Raw genomic sequence first — 19,108 nt, forward strand, 5'->3', positions numbered from 1 at the left:
CTCAGAGTCTGCACAGGAGTGTTAGAAGGCAGGCGTGTGCAAGACTCGTTTTCACAGCATGCGGTTTTGGATGGGGGAGGAGGAGGGGGTGGGCAGAGAGAGAAGAGCAGAGAAGCATTGCAAATAGAAGAGAAGGTGGAAAGAAAAATGTCTTCTACCCCGACATTCCAAGGCATCTCTAACCAAGTCCAACAGCAACTATAAAAGTCACAGTCAAGGTATCATTTTTTGGGGGAAAAAAGGCCAACTCCCGATTAATCCTTGGGATTAATCTTCAAAAGTATCGAGAGTTAAGAGTCCAAGAATGTGAGCCTAGGAAGTGTTCGTTTGGACACTTACCCTGAAGTTACATGGTCATTTTCCAAGGTTTTAAAAATTGTTCTAGAGAAGTGGTGGAAGTTTCAGTGCTGGATTTGAGCTGGGAGAACGGACTTTGTTTGTTTGATGTTCACATTAGTGCTGATAGTTACTGAGGCCTGAGCACAGCCATGTTAGGAATGCAGTATAATTCTCCAGAAGGCAATTACTCTTGTTGGGAATGCAGTCAGTGAGAGTTAACCCACTATGTTCTCAACTCAATCGCTACTCATTATTGTGGTGACGTGGGTTAAAATAGCTCCCGTGCTCTCAGATGCATAATAAAGGCCCTGGGATCAGCAGCTGCACTAAAGTAACATCTTTCACAAACTAGTTTTAATATTTACAAATCACCCCTCAATCTCCCCACCCCTCAAGGAGTTTTAATAGATAAATAGAAAAATAAATCAAACAAGAGCCCATAATTGTCGCACCACTTTCACCATTTGGGTCATTAGTAAAAGCACAAAGGTGTGAAAACAAAAATCACAAATCACATCTAATTTGCAATGAAATAAAAAAAACGCCAGGAAAAATGACATGCACTGCATACAAAGGCTAGAGCCAGACACAACAGGATTCCGTGTGTGGAGGACGGATAGGGAGGTCTAGCCTTCTTTAGGCATGTTTTATGCCAGATTATAGATAGCTCCACGCCAGCTGATATCACTCTATGACTAACTGACCTCTGACTTGTTGCTCCAAGTTGAGAATGACTGACACAGCTTGGTGTAGGATAAGCAGTTTTGTCTGTGGCTTGTCATTGTTAAGGTGGAGTTGACACATGCGTCCAAGTTCCTTGAAGGCCTCATTGATGTCACGCACGCGTAGGCGTTCACGAGCATTGTTAGCTACTCTCCTCTCCCGCTCTCTTTCTGCTTTTTGCTCTGGGGGCAGGTGTTCATCATCATCTTGACTAATAACCAAAATACAATAAGAACATCCCTCAAGTACAGAGTAACCAGGTGCAAGTCATCGTTGTAATCATGCACTGAAATGGCAAATGCATCAGCCACGTAGTCGCGTCACCGATATTCACGTGGTTAAGTGTTTGAGAAGCTGCTCGTTAAACAAGGCCGCAATATTTCTGCTCAAGTTAATAGGAACAGGAGTAGGCCATTCAGCCCCTCGAGCCTGTTCTATTTTGTTGTTGTTGTTTGAGTCTGTTTAACGGGCTTTCATTTCACTTTTCATCCTGAGGCAGATGTTTTCTATCTTTGAGACGAAGTAGTCCAGGAACTTTTCACACTTAGCACGAGATGTGACGCCAAGTGGAAGAATTACCCCCAAACACTCAACTCATGTCATGTTATAACCAGAAACACTACTACTACTAAAGAACTCCTCCCCCCACCCCCATATCAGTTGCTGCACAGATAAGTCAAGAGACCAATCCCACAGGCACACCCCCAACCCCCCCAAGAGAATAGATCTTAAATGACACTAATCACAGATGGCAATGTCTTACTGACGTTATCCAAACATTCCACAGAGATGAGACTCCCAGTGACCATCATCAGGGCTACATTTTATGTTCACTTTCCTGCACAGTGGAACCTTCTTGTTCTGAACAAACCAAACCATGAGTTTGTACAATTTCCCCCCCACCCCTACCCCCGGCTGTGACAGACCCAACCCGGAGCAGACATTACCTTGTTCTCGATGCCCGTGAAGACATTTTAGAGTCTTTCCTCTCGTCATCTGACCTATCTTCTGAACCTGAGGAATTCCGATTCTCGTCATCCTCCTTGTCCTCCCGCTTAATGTCAGACTGACTGACACTCGATCTCTGCAATCCGCTGCCCATGCCTAAACCACAACCCAAAAACATTCATGAGCAATAAACACATTTAGCTAGGCGTATTGTACAGTCATTTCCAAAGGGTGTTTTAACCCAAAAAGTATACCTGACCGACAGGCAATGAAAGTGTCGAAGAAGAAGTCAAACTCGATGGTCTCCCTAGAATTCTGAGTCCGGGCCAAATCCTCACACTGACTCCAAGCCCCACCTCTCTGAGCAGACCTTATAAACACGCAGGAGATTCAGAAATGCACTCGCGTCTTGGCAGCTGTACCTCCCTGAGAGAGGGGGCCAGGCAGGCGCATCACTGAAGACACAATGAAACCCTTCAGGCAGACAGACTTGCCACAGGACCCTAAGCTGGGCCGACTGGATGGGACAACGATCCTGCTCCCGTCACAAACTCCTGGGGATTCCAATGTTCAGCCGAACAATAAAATCAGCTTGAAAAAGACTTACGAAAGCTGCTCTAAGCGCATACTACACGTTCCAAGTACATGATCCGACAAAGCAAGGGATGAATTGTAGAGCTAAAGTCGAGGACATGAAAGGCTGAAATGTGCTGTGCCCTCTGTACTAACCACTGTAAGTGTCCTGTGGTCGACTCAGGTCTGACAGTGCGGTGGACTGTGACGGCAGCACGCGGTTAGACAGAATGCCGGGGCTGTTGCTTATTCCTGAGCCTTCTTCATGGTGAGGTCCAACCTGCAGCAACAAAATAAACTTTGGGACAATTGCTCATACACATTGTTCCCCGCGGTACCAGAAAAATGACACACACTCAGACGCGCTCTCTCTCACACTGGTGAGCTCTCTCACACCGGTGCGCGCTCTCTCACACCGGCGCGCGCTCTCTCACACCGGCGCTCTCTCTCAACAGTACCATCACAATGATACAACTGAGAGTTAGCAATAGCACCAATAACTCAACCCTTTACTACATCAGAGGTCAACTCAATCGCCGCTGGGCTGTTGGCTGGACAACCTTGTGCCACTACACTCCGCCCACACGTATTCTACCAGGCACGAGCGAGAACACACACACACACACACACACACACACACGCAGACACACACACACACACACCATTCCATAGTAACCAAGTTTACTGAATTCCGCTTTTCCCGTTTTTTAAAATTAGTTTCGGTTTGTCCGTCTGTCCTGTACTATATTTTTAAGGCGCCAGAGAGAGATTTACTCCACGTGGAAAAAGGTGCTTATAATTAAGAATGCGAAACAACAACAGCTATGTTGTACATTGCGAGCCATTGTGTGCAGCCGGCTGCGCCTCTCACCATTCCGTGCCTGTTAGTTGACAGCAGCACTGGTGGGGTGAATCCTGCACCGATGCCTGTGACCGGCCCGTTGTGGGTGGGCCCTATTAACACCTGCATGTCTCCGTGGGCCCCGGGTAGGGCGGGCACAGAGCCCACAGCGTGGCTACGCAGCACATGGATAGCGTCGTCCAACCGGTCTAGACGATCTTCCATCTTGTTTTGCTGGAATAAAACATCGGAGCGAATAATTTATCCTTAATTTCTAAATTGTTAATTGTTTTAATAAATAAGTTTCAGGTATTCTAAAACGCAGTCGACCCACTTTACACTGTATTCTGTGTATCCCTGGTCGGCTCGGCTCCTGGTCATTTTGAGCAAATTTTCAATTCTGACACCCTCCCCCATACAAAAAAAAATCACGCAACAGGTCACTTGCACTCTTTCCGCGATCGCTGCTTCGGTGAATTCTGAAACGAGTTAAGATTCGGTTCGCAAACAAAGCTCAGAAATAACCCCGGTGAGCCTTACCAGAGTGTGCAGCGTCCCTTCGTAATTCGGTGACATTGTGCCTTGGCCTCCGGACCGCGGCCACTGACCTGTAGCTGGGAAACGAGAGTAAGTCAGGCGTGCGAGAGCAATCAGGAGAGAACATCAGACAAGCGTAGGGAGAGGGGGGTGAACTGCAGGGAGGGAAAAAATGCCGGAAATCAGATGAGACGGCATCTTGCAGGAGCAAAGCCCGGGTTAGCCTGCTGTGTCCATGTCTCTGGCTCTTTTCTCTTCAGCCGTGCCTTCAGCTCCCCTCTCGACTCTCTACCCCCTCCTCGCTCCCTCCCTCCCTTCCCTCCCCTCACCCTGACCATTTCCCCCTTGCTTGGGTCCCGAGCCAACTGTCCAGCGCCTTGGGACGTCTTCCCGACGTGAAAGGCGCTCTATAAATGGAATCTTGTTGTCGTTGTTGTTGTTGTATCTGCACTGTGTCCGGGGTGGATGGTGTAGAGTGCCACACTCCACGGCAATGCACAGTCTGAGCAATAGATGGCGCAACAGTGCTACGGCTGCTGAACAGTCACAGAGCCACAATATTTACTTTCAGCCACAGATAAAACATTTAAACGGTTACCAAACCTCAGCATGACTTCAAATGGATGTCTGAATCTCGCAGAGGTGTGTGTGTGTGCGTGTGTAGAGGTGCTTATGTAGTTTGCGTGTAGTGTGTGGGTACGCGTAGTGTGTGTGTTTGCTATCCTTTTTCACACAAACAAATACCTGCAATTGCTTGTGGGGACCCAACCGGTGTAGATGGACTTGAATGAAAGTTACTGCTGGTATGATCTGGTGAATAAATCTGAAGGGAAAAAAACCCAAGAACCATTGTTATTATTAGACTGAAAACATTTTCTGATGCTGGCATGCCAATGTGACACGGAAAGCAATATTGAGCCAAATAGACTCTCTGGTGAAACACCCTATGTAACCACACGTTTAAAATAAAATTGTACAATAGTGCCACTCTCATGTTAATTAGAGTGTGTTAATTAAATCTTTAGTTTGTAAAAAGATGACATTCTGTGCACTTACCGAGGCTAGAGCTTTTCCCAGAGCATCACAGGTTTGGGGGCTGCCAGCTGAGCTCGCTCTGTTAGCTGCAAACAGTAGAAAGTAGATTAACAGGAAACCCACCAAGTAAACACACCACATCCTCACATAACAGCTACTGATAAACCACACCATTCGGTTGCCGGCAGTGGCTGCTATAACCCCCCTTACCTCATCTTCCCCCACACCTTGTCTCCCTCACTAACTCCCAAAATTGTACTGAAGTAGAAACGTTTAAAGAATAAAATAGAACAACGATAAATTGTCTTCGCAAATCTGCACTTCCAACCTTTGGATTTCACCCCCCACTACCCCTAATCCTGCAAGACCACACACACACACACAGAAACGTACCCATAATAGTTTCAGCCCCACTGATTGGCGGAGTGTGAGACGGAACCCCATATGTAGCTGAGCTCGGGTTGTTGGAACAGTGGAACCCGGACATGGAGGGCAGACTCCCATTCACCTCTGTGGGGGGGACAGGGTGCAGCGGGTAGTTCTATGAGAGGAAAAAACACACAGAAATGCCAGATACATGTTCACCAATTTACAACAGTTTACATTTAGTCACCTGTGAGACACGTATGAATGTTTCACACACAGCCGACTGGACCCCTGGGCTGTGTGTGGGGGTGGGTGGGGCGATAAGTGTGCGTGTGTATATGGTGGTTACTGGTCTGTGAGTTTCCCTTAGCTGAATGATGGGTGAGGGGTGATGAGATGTGGGGAGATGGTGGTGGTTGGGGGGCTCGGGGGGAGATCTGGGGGATTGAGGGGCTGGGGGGAGGATGATGGCGGTTGGTGGGATGGATGGATGGGTGAGGGGGGGGGTCGGAGTCGGAGGGGAAAGTCGTCCTCGTCGCAGGTTTATCTCTTTTTACAAAGAAAATTCTCCACCTTCCCCCCCCAAAAATGGTTGGAAACAAGGAGGTGCTTAGCATTAGCTTGGCCCACGGTGGAGGGAAAACCCCAGAGATTTGCCAGTAGTTTCTTTTTTGCTAAATTACAGCACACATTTTGGGCTAGGGTGATGTGCTGCTCGCTCTTGCTTTTACTTCAGATTCCAGATTCTGCACATCCAGTCCTGACGGGCAAACAAAATCTCATCGTTGCTTACAATAAATAGCAATACTTGTGTACGATACAACATTGGGGGGAACGCCTCGTAGCGCTTCACAGGATTCAGTGAAAGGGTGGCGAGTGTGTGTTGTTTGTTGGTTAGCGTAAACTTTTACACGACATCACTGGCTGAGAGCACACTACCCTATCCCCACATCCTTCATATACTTCTAGACTGTTCCCCAGGTATAAGGCGACATTTTCTGGAGTTTGAATAAAATGTAAAGCCATGTTGCAAGAAACTATTTTTTTAAAAAACCCACCCAAGGTCTGAAATCGTCAACTTCCTCAAAGGTCATCGTTGAAGATTAATGTGTTTTTTGAGTTTACTCATTTCACTCACCTATTCCGAGAAACTATAAATAGTTTAACACTGTGTATAGATCAGCAGCACTGGCCTGTGAACCAAGTATAACCCACGTTATTTGCATGAGGCACAAACATGACGAACAATTGTCACACAAATTACGCAAGTGTGACTGTATACGTCGGTGAATCTAACGGGTGAAATTTCTACCCGATAAACTTTTGCTCCATCAAGAACAACAACGTGTGTTATACAAAGGCCCCTTCACCCAGGATAGAGTTAAACCCTTGTAAATGTCAGGGATACAAGACTTTTTTTTTGCATTTGTAGCTGTTAACAAGACAGAGTGTAATTACCAGTCGTTCATGTGGGTGGAGATTACTGTACGGCCCGGGTTGGGACAAGTGAGATGAGGAATTTCCAATCAGCGCTGCGTACCCCGCCTGGCCCATCCCACCAGACGAGTTCCAAACATCGGGTCCGTTGTGAATACTGTCTGGAATGTAATGAAGAGATTTAACTTGGAGAGAACGAGAGAAACCCAGTTACTGACAATTACCTACATTCATGGCCAGATCCAAGCACAATATTACCGAAAGCCAGTGAGTCGCCTTGATGTACTCTTCACACAGAGTTGCACACGTTTCCGGGGGGGGAGTGGGGAGTTGGTCAGAAATCACAATTTAATATTCCCTCGTAACAGTTTGCTGGTGAAGCCATTCCCACCAGAGGTTCATTTATTTATTAGATGGTTTCATTTATTATTTATCTTATTTATCAGATGACCTTGCACCGAGTTGGGATGTCTGCTATTTACCTTGGATGTAGAAGGATCCGGGAAAGACAGAGGCTGATGGCTTGGAGGAAGTGTAACTGGCCGATTCTCTGCTGTACTCCTCGCTGGATGTGGAGGCGTAGACCTGCAGAACACGAGAGATGGAGAGCGTTACTCATGAAACAGTCCCTGACCTATACTGCACACGACACAGGCCAGTGGCTAAAGCTCGTTTAACATCTCCTTCAGTTCAGTACGTTTCCCCCCAGTCTAGATTGAGCTCAAAATTCCTAATTTGGGACCGGGTGGGGGGGGGGAGGTGAAAGCTTGGACCCGCAACCTTCTGACTTGGGATGTAGTGAAACACTTGCTTGGCAATGATTCCTACATTATACAGTGTGTAGAACATGGTGCGTAACATGCCATGAGTATAATAGGGAAGAAACAGGCAGGGAGTTGGGGGCTGCAGGTGCCACCAGCTCAGGAACCACAATCTTACCGATGACGGGAGGCCAGGAGGCACCTTTCGTACCTTTTTAGGCTGAGGTTCTACAAGAAAAAAAACAGGAAAGTTAAAATTAAAATAAACATGTAACACCCACCCCCCCAACCCCCCCACCATCTTTTCTGAAATGATGGAAAAGCAAATTGTGCCACTTTACCACCGTGCGTTCTGTAACGTTAACTGAAAGCCAGCGCTGTGCGGGCGGTTACCGAGATTGCTGGGCTCCTGTGCCGTACGGCGGCGAGGGTTTCCGGGGAAGGCATAGCCCTGAGAGCCCGTCTTCACCACCGTGGGAGACATGGCACCCGAGGGGGCAATTCCCATCTCAGAGTTCAGAAAACCGGCCTGGGACATAGAAACAAGTTTATAATAAAATACACAAACATTGACAAACTCAACCGGAGGAGGTATTTTTTTTAAAAAAACAATAAAAACTGCAGGTCGCTCACCTGATTCAAAGGCGGCATGGCAGCTTCTCTTCCAAACGCAGTGAAAGGAACTCTTTCAGAATTTTTTACTGCAGGAGAGAGAGCGAGAGAGAGAGAGATTAAGCATCGATGGTAAATGAAAAATAAAGGTCACTTCGCCAGTCAAACGTATCACAGGAATCCCTATTCTAGACGCAAAAAACAAAAAAACACGATGAGTTAATTTGTTGTAAAATTAGAAATTTAAAGCGGATTCATCCATCAAGTCGACATTCTCTCTCTCTCTGTGACTGAACTGTTCATCCAATCCCATTGCCCTACTCCCGTCTCCCTCAAGCCTCTCTCATAGACCCATCTGACTTGATGGGGCATTCCATGTCCTAACAACTCTAAGTGAAAAATAAGTTTCCTAAACTCTCCTTTCACTCTCCTGGTGACTATCTGATAACTACGCTCCCCGGTCACTGACTCCCCGATCAGTGAAAATTGTTTCTCTCCATTTATTTACCGTCAAGAACCCCCTCAATTTTGTCCAACTCGAGCAACAAAGGTGGCTCCAGAATCTTATACATCAGCCAATTGCTGAACAGTTGACTTTCAGCACATTTTTGCTGGCCTGAGAAATCCAAGAACTTAAATAAAATAAAGGTTGTGTTAGGGAGGACAGGGAGTGGAAAAACGGGCACTTTAGAGTTTATCCGTCTTATTATGGATATAAGAGGCCAGACCCACTCAGTCTCAGACACTATATATAAACTCAAACCCCAACGCAGGTCACACAATCTAAAATTAAATCGTACAAACCAGTCAAATATGCAAAATGCTGATCACAAGCATCCAATCTCTCCTCCATTTTGTTTTAAAAAAGGTAAAGAGAGAAATTTAAAACGGTTTAAAAAAATCGATATCATCTACAAACAAAATTTAAGCGTGGAAAAAAAAACGTTCTCTTTAAAAAGAACGCAAATTATATGTAAAATATATATTAAAAGAATCTCCACCTCTCCCGCCCCCCTGCCCCCGCGGCATAACAAATTAATCACTCGGGGCGCTGGGAGCAGGTGCAAAACAGGCACACAGCATCGCACTGTTTCTCTCAATCCACAGGGATTTTGCACATGGTTGCCCAGAAATTACTCCCTGCAATTCCTACAGGAGATTCTTGTGTGCGCACCCGCACACACACGCACGCACAGAATCATTCACACACTTTACATTGTTGCCTGCATTTTATCTGCCTCTGAACATCCGAATGACATATTTAAAACACAATAGAGAATAAATAAAGCCTCGTCTCTCCCGTCTGGAAAAGTGATGCAGATTTCGGCCAGGGAATAGCGACCGACAGATAGATTTCCTTCCCTTAATTCACATTATTCCCCAGTAAGGGATCCATTGCTCCCGATCGACACTCAGTGGCTTCACAGAGCTGTTGCTTCCATCACCATAGGAAGAACTCAAACCATAATTATAGGCTGTCTTCAGATGCTGCATTTGCCAAAAGACGGTTTCTCTGTCTTCATTTCCCCGCCCCCACACCTCGCCTTCTGACACTTTTATAAATAGTGACTTATTAGACAGTTATACCTCAGCCTTATCTGACTTATTCTCAATTATTTATTTCTTTTATCAACGCATTGTTTTAATTGCTGCAAAGCCATTTGCTTCATCAACATTCGCAGTCGTTACACTTGACACATGTCGGGAGGACGTCTCAAAGCGCTTCACAGAATGCAAAGTGCATTGTGGGGACACAAGATTCTGTTGTAGGAATTGCAGGAAGTCCTATGACGTGTAGTGACTGTTTTTCTTTGAAAAAAAACTAAGCCTTCGGCTCAGGCGAGATGATCACCTTTGTAAGTGCTGAGATGACCTCTGTGTGAAGGGCAATGGAAATGTAAACTTTTTTTGAGGATTCTACCCATTCTACCTTCCTAATGGTGCATCCAGGAATGGAGGCTACTGCAGTCTCAAGAGTCTACATTAATTATAAACAGCAGTAAAGCACCAAATAACTCCCTCTAGTCCATCATACTGTAACACAGCAATAGTTTACAGCAATGGGCCGCCCATTCACATGCTGGACATTACCCAGTACAACAACGGCATGTGAATGGACAGTGAACCAGATTCCAGGAGCTCAGTTATCAAAAGGCCACATCTGCACTCAGCAGCGACAGGTTTCAGGACAGTTAGAAAAGCAAGAACGAGTCTAGAGGATGAGAGTCAACGAGATTAAAAAAATGGCGACAGTAGGAAACAGGCCAGAATGTTAGCAGCAGAAGATGAGAGACACCGACGGGGCAGATTGGAAACAACTGGCAGACGTGGGGGGAAAAAAAACACGACAATTTCGACTGGATTTGCAAGAGATGAAATACTGAGGATATCAAAACACATCAGGGTCATGACTACTACGGTACCAACTTAGTGTCACATACAAAGCATTTACACTCTGCTCTCCACGTCCTCCGTCTGGGGTGAGGGAGTCAATCCAAATGGGAAATTACAACCATTACATCTCTGAATCCAAATGCAACACCTTCAGCCAAAGAACAACCCTTCCCCTGGACATTACACTGCACATTACACGAACAGGCTCAATGGGCTGAATGGCCTGGGCAAAAACTCAGCACAAAAATCAAGGCTTAACCCCCACACCCCACCCAACAGATTAAATATTTAAATTCACATTATTACAGAGCACAAACAATTCAGGAAACTGACTTGAAACTAATTTAAATTGCTACTGTTTTAAGAGTTGTATTATAAAGCCCAAATCAATTCTCAATGGGGTGGGGGGGATTTAGGTGGGGAGCAAAAAAACAGAATTGTCCATACAAAATACAATTAGGATTCGCCCACCACAGTCTCCACCCATTCAAAGCCCTTCCACCACCCACCCACCCACAAACAACCGCAAGAAGTTAGTTACTGAAAAGCTTTGAGTTTACTCTGTTGAAGGGTGGGTGGGGGAGAGAGTGGTGGTTTAGGGGGTTCAAAGATCATCCACTGGTTACTGACCAACAAGCCCCGAGTTTATGAACGAAGATGAAGACATGCCTTCGTGTGAGGGCAGCTCTCTGCTGGGGCCGTGGTCACCGTAATGAGCAGCTTCTCCATACACCTGAGAAAGAAACATTACAATCCTCAAAATCTCAAACTAAACAGATTCTCGTTGCAAAAAAACACAACTGTTTGAAGACGGCCACAGATTAGGGCCACATTGGTGGGTTTCCAAAGGGACCCCCACCCTCCAGGAACGTACAATCTCCCACCTCAAAAAACAAACCACGAGCAGCAGAAACCCTGTGCAATTCCTGTCAGAGGGAGGACAAGACCTGTTCGGGGAGGGAGGGAGCCTTGAGTGTGAGGGAGCCTAGTTCAAAGAACGTAGACCACCTACTGTAGTAGGTGGTGTTTCTGAGTCACTTCCTCACATTCTCCACCAACTCTGACACCAACACAAAGCATGAGAGGTTCTGCCCCCACACATCAGGGAAGCTCACAGCCAACATTCCAGCTCTCAGGATTCACAACGACTTGGCCCCGGTACCGGAGAAACGGAGCGGTTAAGGAGCCCTCCACGTGTCCACGCTAGTGAGCAGCAGCCAGACAGATCTGATAGGAAACGGGAATGTTGGGAGCTTCCCAGGACACAGCTGTGGGCAGCATGCCGACACTCTGGATTAATCCAGACGGGGTTTTCCTAACAGAAATCTTCCAGCCGGCCTTCAGCTGACTCACTGGTTAAATATAGCAGCCCACATTGTCCACAGGAAACAAACAGCGGGACGTCTACAACAATTTAGACCCTGTTTTTAACCACCAACACAATGAGATCTCTTCCGCCTATTACAACTATTGGAGAGAGGAAAAACAGGAAAAGCATTTTTCTTTTGCTAAATTGAAATGTGAAATAACGAGGATAGAAACTTGGAGGGCGGGTGGAGGGCAGGGGGTGGGGGGGGGGGGGTAGAGAAAGGGGAGACAAGAGGCAATGTTCAATGGGGGACAATTAGAAGATCCCCCCCCCCAAAAAAGTCTATTACAGTTTATCCCGTGACGTCCTCCTGCCATGAAAGGAGGCCTATCAAATGTAAGGAATATTATTGGGGGTGGGCCTCAACATTTGCAACAAGGCAACAGCTGGATGAGACGATCAGAGAGCCAGCTTGCAAGGCGGACAAAGAGTTAGCTTGAATTACAGGCCTGGCACAGGGCACTGTGTGTGCTTTAATTCCTGACTTACACGGTTCCGTCTTCTCTCACCTCACCAACAATAGAGACACAGACGTAGAAAAGATCCACTACATTACTGTGGGCATTTGTAACCCCCATCCAACCAACCCCACAAGGGGCAGGTAATAACACACTCTTACCCTGGGCTGGTCATACGTTGATGGGTTGTTGTTCTGTGTATTTGGTGCCCAAGGACCGGAAGCTATCCGTTCATCCAAACCTGGAATTCAAGAGAGGAGATTAATGAAGAGTTTATCTTAGAAACCAAAGCGCACACAAATACAATCATAGCTAGTTTGAAAAATTCAAAAAGAAAGCCTACCCCTCCTCAGATTACTACACTCATCAATATCTCGACAAGAACAGGATTAAGGAAAACAGTCATGCAGACAATCAAAATATTGGAAAGACAAATCCTGGGAACTCTGAAATAGCCTGCAGTTTGAGCGTCGACATCACGAGCAATAAACTCTGGGTCAGAGATGGTGTGGTCGAGGAGCTCGGTAGCTGACAGGACGCCTGCTCCTGAGGGTCCCCTCATTGACAAAGAGGAAACAGAAAGTACACGAGAGAGAGAGGGAGGGGAGAGGGAGAGGAGGAGAAAGAGAGAGGATAAAAAGAAAAAAAATGGAAGGGTCTCGTTGAAGATGATTCTATTCTGAACCAATAACAAAGTCTTTCATTTAAGTAACGCCCTTCATGTACAACATCGGAGCACTTGCAGGAGAAGCCAATAGACCTCCAGAATCAATCAGATTTTAATCAATCAGTGAAACACCAGAGCCACAATCACCGCCAACTCTACTCTCACGGTGCGCTTCCCCCACAGCGAGACTGGGCGCTCGTGCTAATTACATCAAACTTTTAAGTAGTGTTAAATTCACGGTAAGCTACCCTACCGCTAGGCACCAAGTCCCGCCCCACCCCCTTCTCGGCAGAGATGATCTAGCCTAACAGGGCGATTACCTACGGTTGGTAATCGGTGCCAGTGTCAGCGCGCAGCCACTATGGGGTATTGTGCAGAGCGAGGACTGTGTGTCAGCCTGGCTCACTTGCTCTCGCCACCAAGTGGAGTCCTGTAGCTCAGTGGTTAGAGCACTCGCTTTGCAAGTGAGAGACCTGAGTTCAATTCCAGGCAGAGGGCGAAACCTTGGGCAAGTTTCCTTACTCCACACAGAGCCTAATAATAATCCCTCCAAAAAACCCAAAACAATAATAAATTGGTCATTTTCACTCTACGACTGTTTGTGGGACATTGCTGTGCGCAATTGGCTGCCCCGTTCGCCCACAAATATACAGTCAATTCACTTTACAGTATATTCTGTGAAGCGCTTTGGGACGTCCTCCCGATGTGAAAAGCGCTATATCAAATGCAAGGATTATTATTATTAAGTCAGAGGGATGTGGGTTTAAGCACCGCTCACAATGTAATCGGGGGGGCCATGTGCTGCAGTGTTAGAGGTGCCATTCTTTGGATAAGATGTTAAATCAAGCTCCTGTCTGTGTCCTGGCCAACAATCCCCAGGTAAAACTGCTCATTCGTTTTTATGGCTATTTCGGGGATGATGTGAAAGTGGTAAAAACGCACAGAAGTATTTTGCAAAAAATGACAGCAGAGCCTGAGAACAAGTTAGTTAGTCGCCGGCTCTTGGCTGAAATTCCAAGTTTATTTTGAGCTTTAGAATCTCAGCCTTTCGTCACTCATTTAGCCGACCGTGGAAAATTACTCATTTATAAAGAAGGCTTCAGGAGAATTAGCTCATCAGTGAAATGGGGAACGGACTGATCAACACGCTGCAACACTGAAATAGTGCAAACCAGAGGCGTCCTGGCTCAGAGCTGGGGAATCGCGGCTGGCGGGCTCGCCTGGGCTAAGTTCAAGCGAAAGTTAAAGATCCCATGGTACTACTGTATTCGGAAAAGAGTTTCTCTCCCCCCCTCCCCCCCGTGTCCTGGCAAACAAGAGACTGATCATTCACTTCACACCTTTTTATAAATTCAATCGGTTGCTCTAACTTCACTGTGCGCACATTGGCTGCATTCGCCCACAAAATATCCAGTCACTACACCGGACAGCAATTACCCACAAAGCACTTTTGGGATGTTTCAGCATTGTAATCACTGAAGCAGATGGGTATTATAATAAAAATTGTTGAATTTGATATCATCACATCAGCAAGAGGTTTCAAAGTGCTTCACGGGATCCACTGTAAAGTGGAAGGACTATTTTGTGGGTGAATGTTATCAATTATAACCTGGGGTCAGGGTACTCACAAAAGGACTGATGACCTGAGCCAGGCACTGGGCTGAACGAAGGTGCAGAATTGCTCGGAAGGTTTAAAAAGGAGATAAACATTTAACTAGGAAAACAAATAGATACACTGCTTAATAAACAAGTTTATTACCAATAAGAACCAGCCTCTGCCTAATATTCTCCAGAATTAAGTAACCATCGGTGTATCCCCAGGGGGAAGGAGGAGAGAGAGATCGCAAGCGCATTCCACTCCAGACACAGAGTAAGTGGTGGATATGGAGCGCTGTCTGGTTTGGTTGCTCTTAAGTATGGTGATGGCTCCCACTAATGTCAGACATGCTATTGATTCCTCGGGCTCAGATTAATGCACAATATGAAAAGGCCAAGGAGTTTCTCTCCCAGTTGGTGTCCTGGCTGACAAACCCACAAATAAAAATACTTAAAAGAGAAAAAAAAAATTGGGCATTCACTTCACAATGGGGATGTCACTCTGTGCAAAATTTGCCATCCTGTTCACTTACAAAACACAGTCTCTACACTCGACAGTAAAAAAATCCCATGAAGTGATTTAAGACGTCCTTCCTGATGTTAAAGGCTCCCCGACAAAGAATGTGAGGACAATTATATTTTGTTATGATAACGGCAGCTTCTCACTCGCTTCGCTGTTGAAATGAACAAACTCCTCTTCCCAAAGATGATCACTGCACAACCACAAAGTTGCCGACAGAGGGTGTCGGTTTCCCTGGCATGAGACTCCCATTGCTCAGAGTTAAAAGCAGCAACAAACACGTCATGGTTGAGTCAACGCTTGGAGTTAAATAAAGCCGGCGCTTAGGGTATGGTTGGCATCCCAATAAGCGGGAGTGGAATGGCTGGATTTCCTGGTTAGTAATGAGACGGGGATGGGGGGGGTGTTCTGCAGTCAGTTACACACAAAAAATACTTTTTGTATTGAGCGTACAATCGAAACACACAATTTCTATTCTCAAAATACGCTTTCGATCACGGGATGAAATGTAACTAAGCTCTTGCAGTCGCCAAAGTTTTTTTATTGTTTTAAAAAAAGACAAGAACACAGCAGCCAAAGACGCGTCTTTTACGATTATGGCTCAATTACTTGGGCTCTCGTTTCAGAGTCGGAAAGTTGTGGGTTCAAGACCCACCCCCCCCCACACACACACAGACACACGCGGGGAACTTGGAGCTCACAAGCCAGGCTGGCGCTTCACACAGTGCTGGGAGAGCACTTCATTGTTGGATAAGAGAGTAAACCAAGGCCCCATCTGCGCCCTCTTCGGGGGAATGTTAAAGAGCCTGTGGTACTTTTCAACAAGAAAAGTGATGGGCTGGGGGGGGGGGGGGGTCCTAGAAGGATGAGATGGGCCGAAGGACCTTCATCATCTGAAAGAGTCTTGATCAGATGGTCATGGCCTCTCTCTGACTTTTTGAAAAATTTATAAGAAAACCATAAGTTGGAATCGCCAAACTGATTTAATGTAACATTGCCCGGATGCTGGTGGCTAACTTCCCGTTATTGTTTCAGCCACCAATAGCGCTGGTGCGCGAGCTGTCAAATTCTGATTATTATCTGCCGCAAATCGCTCAGACAGCCACCTTTTTGAAGTCTGTGATCGGGGACAGAGTTAAGAAATGTCTGGAGCAAAGGGCATTCTGTCTGTGGAGACGCACAAGACTCGTTGCTACATAAACAGGGACCAGAGACAGACAGAGAGAGAGAGAGAGAGAAAGACAGAGGGAGAGAGGGAGCTAGAGAGACAGACAGAGCGAGAGAACGAGCGCAGTTTGTCACAATGTAAAGCCCCCAAAAAGGAAAGCGAGAGGATGAGGAAATCAATCGTCAGGAGAATCCAAACAAGTGAGTTAAGTCATTGTTTCCTTTGGGCTGATCAGCAATTTGAAGACTGACTTCACATCTGGTCTACATTTCCAACTTGCTCCAGTCTGAAGCATGTGAGGTGAGGAAGCTTCAGTTATAAAGAGTCGTGAATGGGCAGAGAAATCAGCGCAAAGCTAACACAATAGGGGAGGGAAAGCAGTGTATTTTGTTTTAATAAAACGAAATTATTTTTGGCAACTTGATGACTCATTCAATGGTCACGAGAAATATTGAACCACTACATTGGTGCAGACAGACTGAATTCAAAACTTTATCTAAAGAAAATGGGGCAGTATAGTTGGGCCCCATTCTAATGGTGATACATATTCACGTGTGCATTTATAAATGATCATATTTAACTCCCACCAATCATACAGCACTGATTGTACGTACGCTCAACATCAATCACGGAGCACGCACTATAAACACTCAAACTAAAGAGTCACTGACACCAGGAGCCCCAGCGACCTGCTTTCCTGGCTTTCAGGCTGAATGAGCTAAGGTGGGGAAACCAACAGGTTTACTTTCACAAAGTGCCACTAACCACAGATTGGTAACCTGAGTCAGACATCAGAATAGGCGTGTCAGACAGCTGCTAGGATAGCGACCAAACCCCGGGGGGATCGCTGTGAGTCACCACCATTCAGGCAGCCTGACATGGCCTTTCCCAAAACAGTTCCTACCAGCTACAGTGGAGCCCTGTAGCTCAGTGGTTAGAGCACTCGCCACGCAAACGAGAGACCTGGATTCACTTCCCAGTCAGGGCGAAATGTTGGGTAAGTTTCCTTGCTCCACACTCATGCCTCTGTTTACCAACAGTAAGTAGGGACCCAGTCGTTAGTCGACAGTCTATTTTGTGAAGCGCTTTGAGAAGTCGAGAAGACACAAAAAGCGCTATATCAAACGCAAGTATTATTATTATTATCACCATTTCCTGCTCGATGTCACTGGTGCTGGTGGGAAGCGCATGTTGTGTACGCAGCAAGGCCTTTCCAGAAAGTAAGCGGCATTATCAGCGCACGGAGCTGGCACACGTTGGTGGGGGGGAGGGGGGGGGGGGTAGGTGTGTGGAGCAGTGATGATGCCTCAATGTCATTGCTCCCAGCTCCCAGACACCTTCATACCAACATCAGGTAAATACAACAGAAACTGACCCATGAGATGTCACTCAGGTGGTCAGTGTGCAGACCAGTGTAAAGCCCGCGGGGGTGTGGAGGGGAGGGTAGTGATGTTACACCTATGGAACCCAACCTCAAAACCAACCCAGACTGAAAGTCAACCTTGAACCATGAAACAGCTGTGACAGACTGGAGAGAAATCAGTTTTGGCTGCTTCAACCCAGTTTCTGGTGGGCAGGAGTCCACAGCACAAAACAGTGCCCATACTGTGGCACTAATGTGGCAGCAGCATTCACACAGCCCATGAGGAGTGATTAGTAAGGAGAAGGCCAGCGTCGGGGTCTGGGACCTGGGTTAACACACGGAGACCCCGGGTTAACACACGGAGAACAGAGATTTTTTTTCAAGGAAAACAACACCTTGGGTTCTACTCATGTGCTGATTCGGCTTTCCTCTTCCTAACGCAATAATAATCTGATTTCATTCCAACCTCCCAGCGCCGACTATTATTAATGGTGCAGCTTTAAACACGCTTTACATTGGGTGCCAGGACTTTACCGCATTAGTGAAGAGCTCAAACCTGAAGGTAGGGCTGACTTGGCCAGAAGCTCAGTCTCACTCAACTTCTCAAAGCTGGAGACTGGAATAATCAGCAACTCGCAACAGACAACAAGCGACAACCAAGTATTCACAGTAGTTTTTTGTGGGGGGAGAAGAGGTAATAGGGTGGGTGGGAGTGAGGGGAGAAAGAAGAGAAAATGGATTGAATACCTTGCTATTGATAGGTATTCTAGAAAGTTTCAGCACAGAAGGCAACCACTTGGCCCATCGCGTCTAGATATCTGGAAATATAAAGCGGAGTAAACTACAGGGATTTGGGAAGGGGGAAAAGGGCAGGTAAATGGGACTGAAACGATTGTTTAAAAATCAGTACAGACAAGATGGACCAACTGTAAATGTCTATGTTTTTAACGTGCCAGCTGAGAGAACAACCAACAACATACAACTTAGGGAGTTACTCCCGGTAACATTCCTAAAAATACAAATCTTAGTTTTGAAGCCGGCTTCCTCCAAGTTCCTTTTGAGATATAGAAAACGGGCTTCAAAAGATTACATAATCTTTGTATGTGATATAATACCTTATCACATTGTCACAATGTCTCACAATGCTTCACAGAATTTACAAGATTAAATCTAAATTCAACAACTTGCCAAATTCTAGGACAGTAAAAACACAAACACCTAAAACACCTAGAGAGTGAGTGTGTGGGTTTCCGTGTGAGTGTGTATGTGTGTGGTGGTGAGGTATTGAGGTTTGGGCCAGTTTGGATTCACTCCAGTTAATGATCACACTCTCCGTTTCTGAACATACAGCAGGAATTAAACATCTTCTCACAGATCAAAGTAAATGGAGGAACTGTAAGT

The 19,108-nt window shown here is 46.2% G+C and overlaps 1 protein-coding gene across 4 annotated transcripts in view; it reads right to left on the reverse strand.

Annotated features, from left to right (window-relative positions):
* LOC103189692 (transcription factor E2-alpha) overlaps positions 1 to 19,108 on the reverse strand; it is a 33,496-nt gene that overhangs the window by 5,818 nt on the left and 8,570 nt on the right. The window contains exons 2-16 of one of the 4 annotated variants that reach the window (XM_042342653.1): positions 12,555 to 12,634; positions 11,236 to 11,299; positions 8,194 to 8,261; positions 7,954 to 8,089; positions 7,739 to 7,788; positions 7,282 to 7,384; positions 6,821 to 6,960; positions 5,390 to 5,537; positions 5,018 to 5,082; positions 4,706 to 4,784; positions 3,965 to 4,038; positions 3,455 to 3,658; positions 2,740 to 2,863; positions 2,010 to 2,166; positions 1,044 to 1,273 (exon numbers count right to left, since the gene is read on the reverse strand). In XM_042342653.1, coding sequence (XP_042198587.1) covers positions 1,044 to 1,273; positions 2,010 to 2,166; positions 2,740 to 2,863; positions 3,455 to 3,658; positions 3,965 to 4,038; positions 4,706 to 4,784; positions 5,018 to 5,082; positions 5,390 to 5,537; positions 6,821 to 6,960; positions 7,282 to 7,384; positions 7,739 to 7,788; positions 7,954 to 8,089; positions 8,194 to 8,261; positions 11,236 to 11,299; positions 12,555 to 12,634 — 1,722 coding nt within the window. Of the gene's footprint in view, positions 1 to 1,043; positions 1,274 to 2,009; positions 2,167 to 2,739; positions 2,864 to 3,454; positions 3,659 to 3,964; positions 4,039 to 4,705; positions 4,785 to 5,017; positions 5,083 to 5,389; positions 5,538 to 6,820; positions 6,961 to 7,281; positions 7,385 to 7,738; positions 7,789 to 7,953; positions 8,090 to 8,193; positions 8,262 to 11,196; positions 11,300 to 12,554; positions 12,635 to 19,108 lie in introns of all 4 variants that reach the window. The other 3 variants (XM_042342652.1, XM_042342651.1, XM_007910180.2) reach the window with 3 other exon arrangements.

The sequence above is a fragment of the Callorhinchus milii genome, unplaced genomic scaffold (assembly GCF_018977255.1).
Source record: "Callorhinchus milii isolate IMCB2004 unplaced genomic scaffold, IMCB_Cmil_1.0 Scaffold21, whole genome shotgun sequence".
Classification (NCBI taxonomy): domain Eukaryota; kingdom Metazoa; phylum Chordata; class Chondrichthyes; order Chimaeriformes; family Callorhinchidae; genus Callorhinchus; species Callorhinchus milii.